Source organism: Malaclemys terrapin, chromosome 16 (genome assembly GCF_027887155.1).
Source record: "Malaclemys terrapin pileata isolate rMalTer1 chromosome 16, rMalTer1.hap1, whole genome shotgun sequence".
Classification (NCBI taxonomy): domain Eukaryota; kingdom Metazoa; phylum Chordata; order Testudines; family Emydidae; genus Malaclemys; species Malaclemys terrapin.
In genome coordinates this window covers 17992941-18008154 of record NC_071520.1, presented here as the reverse complement: position 1 = coordinate 18008154, position 15214 = coordinate 17992941, and the positions used below count along the sequence as shown (strand labels likewise).

The 15214-nt window shown below is 42.0% G+C and overlaps 1 protein-coding gene across 10 annotated transcripts in view; it reads left to right on the top strand.

Annotated features, from left to right (window-relative positions):
- The window catches only part of FBRSL1 (fibrosin like 1), a 724351-nt gene that overhangs the window by 703801 nt on the left and 5336 nt on the right, over window positions 1-15214 (top strand). For 4 of the 10 annotated variants that reach the window (XM_054006760.1, XM_054006761.1, XM_054006757.1 and 1 more), the window contains 8 exons: window positions 166-261; window positions 4154-4225; window positions 4783-4812; window positions 5399-5470; window positions 5807-5890; window positions 6857-6989; window positions 11385-11468; window positions 14225-14308. In XM_054006760.1, the coding sequence (XP_053862735.1) occupies window positions 166-261; window positions 4154-4225; window positions 4783-4812; window positions 5399-5470; window positions 5807-5890; window positions 6857-6989; window positions 11385-11468; window positions 14225-14308 (655 nt within the window). The remainder of the gene's footprint in view (window positions 1-165; window positions 262-4153; window positions 4226-4782; window positions 4813-5398; window positions 5471-5806; window positions 5891-6856; window positions 6990-11384; window positions 11469-14224; window positions 14309-15214) is intronic. The other 6 variants (XM_054006766.1, XM_054006764.1, XM_054006758.1 and 3 more) reach the window with 5 other exon arrangements.

Here is a 15214-nt window from a genome sequence, read left to right as displayed (position 1 = left end):
AAAATACAGCAAATTGTATAGTCCAACCTGTTCGAAATTAACAATAAAGTGCATCGGATCTGCAAATTTTCACGTTTTATTTTGGCTTTTAAAAATTTTGTAACAATGTTTGACAGGCTTAGCTCCTGCCTCAGCTGTTGTTCATTTTGTCTTCTTTTTTTGTAGTTCTTTCCAACCTATCCTCCAGCAATGCCTGGAATGCCACCAATGCTTCCACATTCAGGACCTTTTGGGTCACTTCAGGGAGCATTTCAACCGAAGGTACAAATTTATTGTTATTGCATTAGCACAGGCTTTGTTCTTCAGTGGGAGACTGTAATCAGAATTGTACGCATGATGATTATATGAATAACCTTTTTGACTAGCTCAGATGCTTTTGGGGCCCAGGGATTGTTCTTTAGAGAGGAGTGCAGTTGTTCACATGGAAGTCTAAGGCCTGGTCTACAGTACAGCGTTAGATCGACGCAAGATAGCTTACGTCGACCTAACGATGTAAGTGTCTACACTAAAATTTCACTCTTGCCGACATAACTGCCCCGCTACACCGACTTAATAATGCCACCTCTGTGAGAGGCGTAGAGTCAATGTTGATGTAATGAGATCGACACTGACACTGCATTGCTTACATCGACTGTTACTGGCTTTCAGAAGCCATCCCCCAGTGCTCAATGCTGACAGCACAATCTGTACGAGCGCTGCTGATGAGGACGCACACCAATGACACAAGGAGCATAGTGTGGACATGCAAAAGTGATTTAATTACTGCGGCAGCTGTATGCCAACATAACTTAGGTTGACATAATTTTGTAGTGTAGATTAAGTCAAAGCTAGCTAAGTAGAAACTCGGAGTCAAATAAATTATTTAGTTCTAATACAGACTGATGAATCCCAAAGCACTTTGCAAATTAAACAGACTGATACACAGGGGTCACTCCCCCAGCTAGATAACAGCCAGCTGTGGGGATGAAACTGACTATCAAAGCACAGGAACAATAGAGAGGAATGCTTTTTAGTGGGTAGAACAGGAGTGAGGTGTTCAGTTCCCAGTTCTGCCACTGATTCGCTTTCTGACCTCCAGCAAGTCACTTACCCCTCTGCGCCTCAACTTCTTCATCTATAAAATGAGGATAATTACATACTTACCATGCCGTGGTTTTCTGAGGTTTATTTAATGTCTGTAAAGTGCTTTCAGATGCTTGGATGAAAGACAGAGTACAGCTGCAGAGTATTATTATAACTAGTGCAGATTGCAAATTTGCAAATTTCACCATTTTAACTTTAAAAAAAACTCCGTGGCACATACTTTTTTCAAACATAACGTTCTTTTTTTAAATTTAGAAAGTGTGCTGAAAATGTTTACATCCATTCTAACAGAAAAAAATCCATAATACACAGAGATTATTGATGACATTCTTATAAAAGTGACACTCGGTCTTGTTGTGATAAAGCGAGTTTATACCTTCCTAAGTGACGTGGTTTTATAGATCTCCTGTCATTTCTAAACACATCTCTGCAGAGAGATAAGAAACAGTGATCTGCGGAATCACTGTTTATTAAAGGGCTTCAGGAACCAGCACTGTGTCAGTTATGCACTGTTTGCATTGGGAAGATAAGTTTTGCAACAAATCAGCAAGAAACTTGGGGCCAGGGTGTGCATTTACTCGCACTGGTGAGCAGTTACTCACATGAGCAGTCACTCACATGAAGTCGATGGGAGTGAATAACTACTTACCATTGTGATTAAGGACTTCACAAGATATTTTAATGGAAGCTAAAGGAACTTTTCAGTGGTTTATCAAGCCTCTGTGAGCCTTTTTTTTTGTAAATAGGTCATTTATTATGGATTCTACACTATCTCAACTAGAAGATTATACAAATTAAGTACAGGAATGGAAGAATAAGTTCTCCAGTTAAATCCAGGCAGAAGGGTGGGCAGGGGGTGGAATTTAGGAAGGAATTATGTAATTACCTAGCTTGGAATTTGGCCAGAACACCACGGTTAATGTTCCTATTCTTGTGAAGAACTCCAAAGGATCTCTAATGACCACAAGTGGTCAGGACCTCAGTTTTACATCTCATCTGAAAGAGATGCACAAACCCTATTGAACTATCACTGTTGTAGAATACCTCTGTCATCAAAAGATAGTACCGTTCTGCTACAAGGCTGCCTGTAATGAGACAACCTCTGATGCACTGATAGTGTGTTCTTCCGGTTTCCATCTTCATTACCAAACTTTATAATACCATCTTGCTGTAAAATACCGTGAGACCTACAGAGAAACTGTTCTGCAATAAGAAGGAAGGAGTGAGCACAGGCTTTTCACATTTCTAAGGAGTTCCAAGTACTTTGTAACTAGATTTTAATTTATTTTAGAGATAAATACATAGAACACTCACTAGTTCAAGGTTAAACTGCACAAGATCACATTCTGCTGCAGTGGTTAATCAGGAACATGGTGTGGGCACTGGCCTGTGCTGTATTTACATGGAAGCTAACATCTGGAGGGACATGAATGAGATGAAAAATTGATCTTCAACTTGTCACATTCTTTTCCAGTCTCCTAGAGGAGCCGAAGCTGAGCCTCTAGGTGAAGCCACACAAGATACTGTCACCTCCTTTCCCTCTCCCCCCCTTCCTCCCAAGCTAGATAATTAGGACAGACCAGTGGCTTGATTCTGGCACAATGAATTCAGCATTCCCTGTCCTACAAAGCAAAGGGTTTGCTTTTGTCCATGTTTCTCCCTCCATCCCTCTCATGTCACTTGCCTTAGGCCTGGTGTATAAAGCCACTCACATAAATCCAGGCTGACTATAAACTTCTCAGTGAGTTTCCCAAAAGCCATTCTCACAAGCTAAGGACTTGAAAAGGTCAAAAGTATTCAATTTCCTTTGCTGGGAGAAGCATTCACATCTGTCCTCAGGGGAAAGGAGGACAGAATGACACTCCATCATTAATGCATTGTGATCTCAAGACTCTTGACTGTATCATAGCTGTGACTTTCGTTTCCTCCCTAAACCTCAGCTGACAGAGACCCTAGGAGCCTTTGAATGCAGGTCTGTCAGTGGAGTGCTTCTTCACTTAGACAATTCAGAATTGTCTTTAAAATAAATATTACAGTTTTAACAACTTGACCTGAGAAAATTAAACTAAACAAACAAACCAAAAAAAAAAAAAACTGTTTACTGATTGCTCCTGAAATCTGGCTGTTTGGAATCTACAGTCACATGACCTAAATTCTGAGTAAAACAGCCAACCAGGGAATTAGCCCTAAGCTCTCTGCACTCAGCTTTTTGGGGGCAACAGGTGAAGTTGTTTGGGGAGTTAAAGATTGATTGTTTACGTATAATTCCAGGTCTTGGGCTTCTCTTGCAGCCAGCCAAGGGAGGGTTCTGTGAGCTAGTCTAGAACTGAGAAAATCCAAATGGCAGCATGGAGGAGTAGTAACTGGGATTCTACACTCCCAAGTGTTTAATCCTCCTTGGGGAAACAATAGAATAAACAATTGAAAATAAGTTGGGAAAGTATTATTATAAAGTACCTACTATGCTCATTCTAGGGTTTACCCATGCCTACTTCTAAAGCTATGTCTGCACTAGGCTCTTTTTCATAAAATTGCCCACCCGTACATTTCTACCCATGGCAATGCTAGTATAGGTGGGCTGTCTGCATTTTAGCCATTGTGTCTTCTAGCAGCTCAGAGAGGCAGGCTGACACAGTGGACAGAACACTAGACACGGACTCAGGAAACCTGGGTTTTGTTCCTGGCTATGATATTGACAAGCGGTGTGTGACCTTGGGCATGTCACTTCACCTCTCCATGCCTCTGTTTCCTCTTCCACCTTTTGTCTAGTTGGACTGTACACTCTTTGGGGTGGGGACTCTCTTACTGTGTGATTGTACAGCACCCAGCACAATAGAGCTGTGATCTCAGGGGGTCTGCAGGTGCGACCACTGCTAAATACTAATAGATGACATGAAGATTAAACATAGTTGGGAGCCAATGAGAGAGAACATTTAGCACTAATATAGCAATATGCAGGTCAAAGCACAGTACAAACATTGACTAATTAATGCCATTTACTACAGCTAGAAATATTAAGTGTGCTGTTGGTACAGTACAGTGTCACTCATGCTATTTTCTTTTCTTTTAGACTTCAAATCCAATTGATGTAGCAGGTAGACCTGGCACAGTCCACCACACTCTTCTGCAGAAGACTCCGGGGGTAAAGCAACAATTTGCAACCTTTCTTTTACTCTTCCTTTAATTCCAGTAAACAGTTTGATTGTTTATAATAAAGAGAATACCATTCAAGAGAGAACTAGCTTTGCAGATTGAATGTGCTGTTATGGCAATAACCTCCAACAGTTCATCAATGCAGGGGGATTTATGGACTCATTTAAACAAAGTCCACCGGAAGTGGAGTGGGAAACCCTTTAAGCTCTTTCCTCTTAGCCTTGTTTAGAGAGAAGCAGTTCTTAATGCACTCTATTGTAGGAGGATTACTTGGTTCTGAAAAACCTTGGCACTGTCTGGTTGCTGGCATGCAACTGCTTTATCTATCATAAAATCCTGTTGTGTTTGGTGCAAGAAATGAAAGACACAAGTTTTAATAAAACTCCTCTCTTAAGCCGCTTGGGGATTCCTATGCCACAAGGGACTTCTCTAGAACAATGCCTTCCTTTATGTTTTCATTTGTTCAGAGGAAGGAAGTTCCCTACCCTTCCATATATTGGTCAGTTTCAGAAAAATCTCTAATTTTTATTTCTGCTTTCTTCATAGGTGTCGGACCCCTATAGACCGCCAGTAAGAGTAAGTAAGGGTTAGGGGGAGGGTGTACATTTTTATTAAGTACAGTTCACATGCTTTTGAAACTTAACATGTACAGCGTAAGTCTTATGTTCATCCTTTACTTGAAGAAACATGTAATATAGTTAGCTCTCAGCTGCATCTGAGGAATATCATTCAGGTTAAAACCCAGTCTTGTTTTGCATGGAACTGTGATAAAGTGAAACGTATAGTTAATAGACGTAATAATATTCTTCATGCCATTTATTGTGGCTTTTTAGGGTGATGATATGTAAGTCAGAAAGAACGAAGCATGGCTCTCTGAGCCCAGGGTGTCAACTCTGAATGCTGATGTCCACCACTCCCAATAGGAGTAGTGAAACTAGAAAAATATTACACCTTGCTTCTCAATTCCCCTTTATTAAAAAATAAATAAAAATGTCAATCAATTTCAGGACACCAAAAAATGTTGATCACCTCCCTCTGCCATCTTAGCAATTAGTCTCTCTCATTTTTAACTGTTTTAAAGAAAGGGAAATAAGTGGTTATATCAGATATTCGTAGACCGTAAGCGCTAAAGTAAGCTACATTCTTATCCTTTCGATTACAGAAGCCTGGGAAGTGGTGTGCAGTTCACGTACAGATTGCCTGGCAGATCTACCATCACCAGCAGAAGATAAAGGTAACAGAGCCAGTTTAGTCAATGAAGCCAAGTCTTCTGGCTTATTATAAGCTAAATTCTAGTGACTAATGAGTAGGAAGCAGAATACTAGTGATGATGCTTCAGCTTGTGATGTATAGATTAACTAAGGCTTTCAAACTTTTAACATCTGTGGCAGAAACTGTTACGTTTATCTGAGGGCACGGAAATTGGGTTGAATGGTAGGAAAAACACACAGCAGATATTAAGTATGAAGCCAGAGGAAGTTCAGAAGAGGGGGAGGGGGAGGGTAATTTTGCCCAAGATCCAGCTTTTTACGAAGCATACATGTTTAATATCATTTCCCTTCTGCACTAGTACCTCCTGTGGAATATGGAGTATTATCCTATTCAGAATGAAATGACCGATACGGTGAAGGACATTTTACAAAACATAGAGCAGGCGAGTAGAATGATAGTTACTGTGTTAGAGGTGGATGGGTTTTCTTCTTTGATTCTGTGGGGGGATGGGAGGGAATTTAAAAACTGAAGAGATAACAAGATTAGGTACATTGGGTGCCATTACAAACTCAACATTCCCCATGCCAGGTGCCTACACTTAGAATAGCAGATACCACAGTAAAACAATCTCTAGTGATTTTTTTTTTCATGGCTCCCACTGTAGTTTTTATCCAGTTAATAATGAATATTTACTACTTTCACTTGGAGCTTTTTAATTAATGCCATTAAAATGGCAAATGTAAATTTTAGTAAGTGAAAATATCATTTCAGCTGTACATTTAGAAAAAGACTTATTTTCTCAGCATAGGTGAAGTTTGTCAATGTATCCGTCTGGCTCTTTGCTAGAAGCCTGGCATACTCTAGGAGAAGGTTAAGAATCTCATCCAGAGTCTCAGAGGCAGTTTTCTTCATTCCTCCACATCTCTTCTCTCTCCCTACCCCTTTCATTTGGCGCTTACTAGCTGTAGAAAAGTCTGCGAAAGTCTCTCTCTCGCTCTCTCTGAACTGGAGCAACAAAGCACAGAACTCTGTTGTCGACTCTTAAGGCTTCTGGTTCTGTCTGTAGCTTTCAGCCTGTGGAATGTTTTTTGTCAGGTCAAGACTGCAGACTGATCCTAGGGTGCAGTGCACTTAGTGTATCATGTTGCATGCTCCGCTGTGTATGCTGTGGGGCTAAGAGCTCACTTCAGACCTTATTCATGTGAATGAGGCAGGCAGCTCAGAAGCTGTGGAGTGAAATGGCCTTATAGATGTTGTCAGACTATGACTACGGTATCTGACCAGAGACACTGCCGTCACACTCACTAACTCTCCCTGGCAGTACTAAGCAGCAGTGAGCCTGAACGCTCTCTTTTCCCCCATAAAGAAAGGAAATGTATAATGAGATTGTTCTTGTATCATTTGACAGCAGATGCAGCTGGATCCCCACAAGCTAGACATAGGCGGTAAACTTGACCTGTTCAGCAGACCTCCTGCCCCTGGAATTTTTCCAGGATTCCATTACCCACAAGACCTTGCCAGGCCTCTGTTTTCCACGACAGGTAAGGAGAGAATTATCATTTTTGCAGAAATTGATTTCATATGTTTTCCCCTTTTACTATTAGGTATCAAAAATTAAAGCAGTACAATGTTAGTCTTCATAATGGTTTGAAAATATTAGAGAATATTGGTAAACTGTGCTTTTAGAACAGAGCCGTCTGTTCTGCTGGGTCTTCATATTTTAATCCAGAGGGAACTACGTTACCCCACAAGACAAGAGATGATGACAAATTACAGTAAACTCCGATAGGAATTGCTTCTTGAATTTGAGTCTATCTAGCTGGCTTTCAGTTTAGTTTTCCACACGCCGGATTAACATGCTCTGTGGAGCTGCTCAAAAAATGATTTTACAAAAAAATTCAAAGTTGTTTCCATTGCAGAGGGTTTGAAATGGATCCATTTTCTGTTGTTGTTTTTTTTTTTAATTGTCCATGCTGTATTATACTCCCCCACATTTTTGTTTTTTGTCTGTCAAAAACACAGTTTTCTGAGAACAGAAAGTTTCAGTAACAATTGATTACAAAAATTCACAGAAAACAAAAAAAATTCAATGTTGACAATTTTTTATTAAAATCTTTTTTTTCCCCTAAACCAAAACACCATATAATTCACATTGATATAATCCACATTGAATTCTTCCTACTAGCTCTGATTGAAACAGTCTGCAACTCTGATGTTCTACTGTGTATGGTTATTGTTTTATATTCAGGAATATTTCCAGCTGCAGAATACTCTCTCTCTTCTCCCCCTACGGTCCTTCTTTCCCCCAACCCACTTCTGACTATTTCCGTATGTTATATATCTGTCTGCCCTCAGAGCTAGGCATGCAGTTTCTAGCTGCAGTCAGTGAAAGTTGTGCACTTAGATAGGATGACAATATATAATTTTAGTTTATATAATTAACTAGTGGGTAATTTACATGGTGTTTTTCTTCCCTCACCTTACTCTATTTTTAGGATTACTCCTGGGGGGATTCTGTGCCACTGCACAATACAGAATTTGTGCAGAATTAATGTTCTGTGCAGAATTTCATTTTTCCCTGCAGAATTGGTGCTGCAGAGCTGCTGGCCGCCACTAGGGGCTGCTGGACCCAGCAGAGCCTGGCTCTCTAGCTTGCAAATACAGGACACTGCCTGGGGCGGGGGGAGGAGGAAGTGAGAGCTGGAGGGTTCCGGGTAACTGGGGTTCCCAGCACGTACTAAAAGAAGGAGGCGGCGTGCAGGAAACTGCATACAAGCCCAGGACCCAGCATCAGGCTGCTTCTCTCTCTGGATCTCTGGGCTCTGGGGGGTGCATGTTTCTGGGATTGGGGGTGTCTGGGGGCTGTGGGGTAGTTTTCCCCCAAGATATGCCCAGCTGGCACATGAGACACAGACTGAGGCACCCAACAAAAGCATAACAGAGAAACAGGAACTGGGTTGTCGTAGAGGTGTCGTTATCTCTACTTCTGGTGGAATTTTTTTTATTGTCTGTATTGTTGCAGACATACTTGCTGACAGGTATTTTGAAATAAATTACCAAAATAATTGAAACTGGTGTGATTATATTGTTTTATTTTGACAAATAAAATATGTAAAAATTTGCAGAATTTTAAAATGTGTGCAAAAATGTTTATTTTTTGGCACAGAATTTCCCCCAAGAGCAAAGGATTGCAGTATCACTTGTGTATATTTGTGACCAATTTAATCAAATTCATTCCCAGTGTAACCCCATTAAAATTCATGTGGTTAAAAGTAGCATGAATTTTTGCCAAAATCCTAAAAAGAAAACTAATCCAGCATCAAGCTGAGATTCTAATACTGGCTTTAGGTAGCCTTCAACCTGCATAACTGGGACCTGTTTGTCTGTCTGCAATGATTTGTGGACGTGAATTACAAAGGAGGAGTGACTGGTGACTTCACCGCACGTAAGCAATGTGCCCATCATACAATTTTTATGCTGTATGATGCCAAACTGCATATGTATGTGTCTATACAGGTGCCCAGATCCTATGGTGATGTCTTTATGTGTGAATGTGTATACATAATGATTACTTTAACTATAGGAGCTGCTTTTCCTCCCACTATCTTCAAATCAAACCCTTGTTGTTTTTAAAGATGCCCACATGATCTCTGGTTTTGCTGCGGAGGTCTGTATTATAGTACAGTTTGCGGTCAGAAACAGAAATGGTCTATTGCAGCAAAAGTGCTGTCCAGTTAGTATCTTTAACATTTCTTGAAAGGAAGCAAACATGCTTGAGAAATATCTAGATCTCTAATGATTTAATAACGACAAGCTTATCTCTTAACGAAAGCAAGAAGAGAAGTAGCATAGAATAGATTTGTTTAAGGAAGGCAAATTAATAGAATCCTTTACTTCAACTGGAGATAAATAACTTAGAGCAACTAGTCTGTGAGTATATTAATCACAACAGCCATCACACCGTAAATCTAGGTAAAGTGTGCTATCAGAGAACAGCAGAGTGAACAAACATTGCAGCAGTAATATAGGGATAAATAAATCTTTTACTCTACAATATCTGAGGCATTCTTTTCACCTGATTGAACAAGTGCGTAGTTGGTGTGAATCATTGGTTCTGCTGCATTGCCTTGTTACCGTGGGAGACATAAGTTATCTTAGGGCCACCTGTCTTCAGGACGAATGTTCAGCTGCCTGGCAGACGTTATATTTAATAACTACCTGACAGCCCACAGTGCTGCTCCTGGCTTTCTCCAGAGGATTTTTTATTATCAGCCCATGTAGTTGAGTTTGTAAGCCATCTCCTTTGAAGAAATCTCCCATCCGTTATACATCTTCTGAAATCTTAAAGGATTAGATAGATGACAGTCTCCATCCATCTTGAAGCAGTGGAGCAGTTGGAATGTTTATAGATAACCTCAGGTTTCGTTGCTGTGGTCTCTCTTAAGTTTCCTTAATTCATTTTCTGGCTGCTTAGGTTTGCAGTGGCCAAGTTGGTGTGGGACTCGTGTCTTTCTCTGGGGCTTTAAAGTCTGCTCATGTTCCTGGGACATCACTCTGTTTAACACTGACCTTCTGTGCACCAGTTCCTGCCACAGATAATGTATAGGTACATCCATGTCCTGGTTTGGACTGAGTCATATTCACTTTAGGGTGGTGAGGATTGGCCATGTTTGAGTAGCAGTTTCTGCTCTGAAGTCTTAATTACTACCCATTGTAACTCTTAGTAGTACCACATCCCTGTGGGGCCATGTTGGTAGCAAGTGCTGCAGCAGACCCTACTTCTTATTCCAGTCTTAATGGAGGTGGGAAAGTTAACTTTTTACTGATTACGTTTACAATGCAACTTGAGAAAAGCAAGCAATAAAGCACTGCACCTGAAGGCTGTACTAAGTTCTTGGTCAATTTGGGGCACAGCTAAGCCTGGTCTCAAGAAAGTGCCGGTTCTGTCATTGCCTGATGGAGTCCCATTAGTTCATAATAAAATGTGGAGATGGGGGCAGCTTGTTTTTAGAGGTAGATATGTTTTTGTTTCCTTTGAGCAAGGCAGGAGGGTATATTTACATTAAACCACTGTCTTAAGAATTTCCCAGCATTTCAGCTGCAATAAGGGGAATATTAGCACAGGCAGGGCCTCCAACTGGTCACCAGCATTTTAAACAGCGTGTCATCTATCCCTGCATGGAGCTGGTCTACCCAACCTAGTGTTTAAAATGCTGGCAGCCACCCAGGCCTTTATATAAGCTAGGTTTCCCACCACTGAGACCACCAGTTGAGCTGAATTAACCATTAGCCATGATGGGAAATTTTAGGGAAGATTTTCTACCATAGACAAGGCCCCAGAAGTCTTGAATCCCAGCAACTCAGCAAAGTCTGGCGTGGTGCTCCACAGCTGGCAGTGAATGTCACCAAACTCGACAACAAATGGGCAGGGCGACCTCATGTGATTTAATGCCAGTCTCAAAATGCAACACACCATGCATTCAGGGAACCTCAGGGAAAATACCCTGGGATAGGGATGATTGGTGTTGTGTTCCTGATGTGCCCGTCACAAAGAGCTGCTTCACATGCATCCTTGCCAGCAGCGGTCCCACTTCAGAATGGTCTCTGTCTTGCTCTGTGACCTTGGGTGACCCAGCCCAATTTAAATGCAGTGAAATAAATGACCATGCTACATGAATCTTTTATAAAAAGGCATCAAGATCAGAGTTTTACAGAGAGTTAGTACGTTTTGATGCATGATCTTACATTCACCCTTTCTCTTGCCCTGATTTAGGGAAAGAAATTCTACCCGTTGCTAGGTTTCAGATGCCACCTCTGTGGTGCTTAAGTATGTCCCATACCTTTGTTATCTACCTGATGGACAGGAGCTTCAGCTTTTCATATTAAACACTTACCCATCGCTGGACTAAAAACATATCACTCCCTTGTTGTCACAGGTGCTGCACATCCAGCCACCACCCCTTTTGGACCCTCGCCTCATCACAGCAGCTTCCTGCCTACTAGCCATTTGGCAGGTAAGTGTAAGTAAACATTGCTTTCACATTTATTGTTCTATTTAATTCATTCCCTGACTCCATGGATCAGCAGTGTCTCAGAGACTGGGCGGGGGGGAGGCTTAACCCCCCCACAGGAAACAGAAGCTATGTAGGAATCTTCCCCCAACATACCCTTTGTTTTTCCACCTCCAAATTACTTCCTAAGGTCAGCAGGCTTAGTAGATCCCTCCACTGCCAATGGATGGAGAGTCTCAGAAAGGTGGAACTCCATGAGTGATAAGCCACTGTGCACGCTCACTTACATCTTAGATGTAAAGGTTTATTCCATTCTGTAGTTAAATGTGTGTGTGGTGAAAGAAACTATAAGAATTTGTGCTATTAGATGGATAAATACTTAGAAATTAGGAGGCTTATCAAAAGGTGATCAAAAGAAAAAGGATAATTTAGCACTTCCAATCATTGGCAAAATATATCTCAAACAAAGCATAATTTAAAATGTTTCTCCCACATCCCTTCCCACCTATTAAGTTCTTGGCTGGGTTTTTTATTAGAGCTGGATGAACAGTTGTCCAATACATTTTGCTTGCTTTTCTGTTCCCTAATTGGCTGTAAGCAGACCCTGATTTTCTAAAATTTCTTCATTCTAAATTATACACAAAATTAGTTTTTCTTGTTCGACATAGTGCTCACGAGCAGTTCATGATATCACTCAACGTTCAAGCTGTGTTGGTTAGTTTTGGTAATAAGGGTTTTTCTACACGTGGAGTTATTCAGGAATAAGTGTGTCTTTCTGTATTTTGCGTAATCCGCTTCCAAAGTGGATTAAGATAATTTGGGGAAAAAAGGCATTTGTATTTCAGAATCAGAGTTATTCAGGAATGGCCATTCCACTTTAAATTCACATCCTACCTTATTCTGTACCAACTGTCATGTGTTGTCAAGCCCTTACTCTCATCCAGTCAGTGAACAGAATATGCCCTATGATGACCTGTTTGAATTCAATTTCCAGGGCAAAAACCCCATGGGAACCTGTTTTCTTTGAATTTTCTCCAACACTCAATTAAAATTCACTGTTTCTGCAAACGAGTCACTCTAATATTCATAACAAGAGTAGGGTGCAAACACAGAGTCAATTAGCGTAAAAATTCTAATTGATGTATTTGTGGAAAACTTTGTAGTGTTCACCCAGCTCTTGTATGTTATTTAAGGTGTTTTAGGTCTGGTCAGAATTTAATGGTAGCAGTGTGGTGAGGGACATAGGCGCCGACTCCATGGGTGCTGTGGGGCTGCAGCACCCACGGGGAAAAATTAGCAGGTGCTCAGCACCCACCGGCAGCCAAGCTCCCCCCACCTCCACCCCCTCCTTGCCTCCTCCTCCCCCGAGCGTGCCGTATCCCTGCTCCTCCGCCTCCCAGCGCTTCCTGCCCACCACCTAACAGCGGCACTTAGGACTTTCTGGGAGGGAGGGGGAGGCATGGGGATGTAGTACGCTCGGGGGTGGAATTGGGGTGGGGTGAGGGTGGGGCAGGGCCGGGGTGCGGGGGAGTTTGAGCACCCACGGGGCAGAGGGAAAGTCGTTGCTTATGGTGAGGTAACTTAGTGCTCTGGCTTAGCAAGGCCTTATGACTGTGGTTTCCTTTCACACTAGTGAGTGAGGATAAACAATCCTCCGAGGCTGACTCTACACCAGCCTTTTCTCTCTAACATTTCCCAACTATGGTTACCACCCTAATTGTAGCGGTAGTACAGACCCTCTCTGGCATTTTAGCCAACCGCTCATCTAACCTGACTCAGAGCAGGTCTAAAACACCAGGTGGCTCACACTCAATAGCCCCTAGTCTACACTAGCCCTCCCAGTGTCACTGTGACTAGAGGCTCTGTACAAGGAATTTTAGTGCAAAAGTCCCAGGTGTATAGTTGCTATAGGGATGGATGTCTGTAGTGATTCGCTTAGGATTATGTCTGTGAAAAGGTTACACAGCAGACAATACAGAGGTGCATACAAAAGCGATAGTGAAACAAGACAACCTCTCAGGCCATTCACCAAAGTGCCTGCAGTTCCCGTTTCAAGGCAACTGAAATATAATAGTAGTGAGCAAAGAAAGTTCATCTGTATCAAAAAGCATTGTCATAATAAGCCGTCAACCCCCTGCTTGCTAGAATGGTTTTGTGGTTAGTTCCTCCACTAACTGGCTAATGCTGCCGAAATATCAGCTAGCAGCAGTGTGGTGTTTGTGTCTGGCCTCACCCTTTCTCAGGTGTAGGGTTACTAATGCAGGAGCCTTTTGTTATTCTATACCAGGGCTGCTGGGTTTTGTCAGAGCTTTATTTTATATTGATGTCTACGCTGTGACATGGCGCAGAACCTAGAGTAGGCTCCGAAAGGAGCTGGAGAGCAAAAAGTGTATCAGAGTCGTCTTATGTCCTGAAAAGGTTATTTGCAAGGCCCACTCATGCCAGAAGACAGTTTACAGCTCTTCACTGCCACGTGTAGCTTAGTAGCTGCCACCCCAATTTCAGCTATTAGAACTTAACTTCTAGCTCCCCTCTGACTGGCATACAAAAGTTGACAGCATCTGTTTGTGTAGTAAGCACTGAATCCCTTCTCCATTTTTTAACATGCTGGGAATTTTCTGTGCAAAGAACCTTGCAATAAGGAGGATCAGCTTAAAGTCTGACCTAATCCTACTTGGATTCAGAGCATTCAAAAGGGGAGGGGTGCGTTTCATTCTCCAACATTCTTGGCTAAATGCCTGCTAAATCCCTGTTTGCCTTTCCAGATCCATTTAGCAGGTCAAGCACCTTCAGCGGCCTTGGGAACTTAGGCAGCAATGCCTTTGGAGGATTAGGCAGTCATGCTCTGAGTAAGTACTGGCTGGGTTACTGCAGACAAACATCCCTTCCAAAAAAGCCACATGCTAATATTTACAGCAGTTGGTGGTAGTTTTTAAAAAAGTCATTTCCTAACCTCCATTATCCTATCTGAAAACACTGCACCTAAGATTTCCAGGTCTCTGCAGTGGGAGCTTTTCTGCATGTCGCGTGTTATCAGTAGCTGTGCTTCTGCATCTCTTCACCGCTCAAGATTGTTGCCTTGTGTGCTCTTAGAGGTGCCAGAGCCGTGAAACTCCACTGAGCTCTGCTACCCTACTGGCGTGTGAAGTGACACCCTTCAACAGCGAAGACTTGCAGTACAACAGCCATTGATATCTCTCCTAAATCACTGTGCAGACTTACCCCCTCCCGCCAATGCCCATGGTTTGAATGTTAAGTTCCACATATAGAAGGATTTTCCTTTAAAAGTACATTACTGGCAGGTGAGGCATGCTTGGCAGACACACGTAGGGGAGCATGCATGTGCATCTCATGCAGAACGGGATGAATTCTGGATTGGTGGACAAAAATCAAGTGACTGATCATACTAAAAGGAGCGTGTGAACCACGGACAAGCTCCGTTTAAAAAAAATAAAAAATACAGCTACACATCACCTATGCTTTCCTTAACAAATAGGGCCCTGAGTCCTCACTGCAGGCAGCTGATTTTCTGTAACTACCTGCAACCTTTTAGTTTATGTCAGTGACGGAGCTAGTGAGTACTGGTTGTGATGGATCCCATGGTGGCGGGGAGAGAAAGAGAAGCTGGGCAATTCTGAAGCATCTCTCGTGGCGTTAATGGTCTCATTACCTTACAGGAGTTACTCAGATCTGTAGTTAAAGCTTCCCCCGCAAACAGTCTTAAGAGCTGCTGTGTCTTTCACCAGTTATCAGAG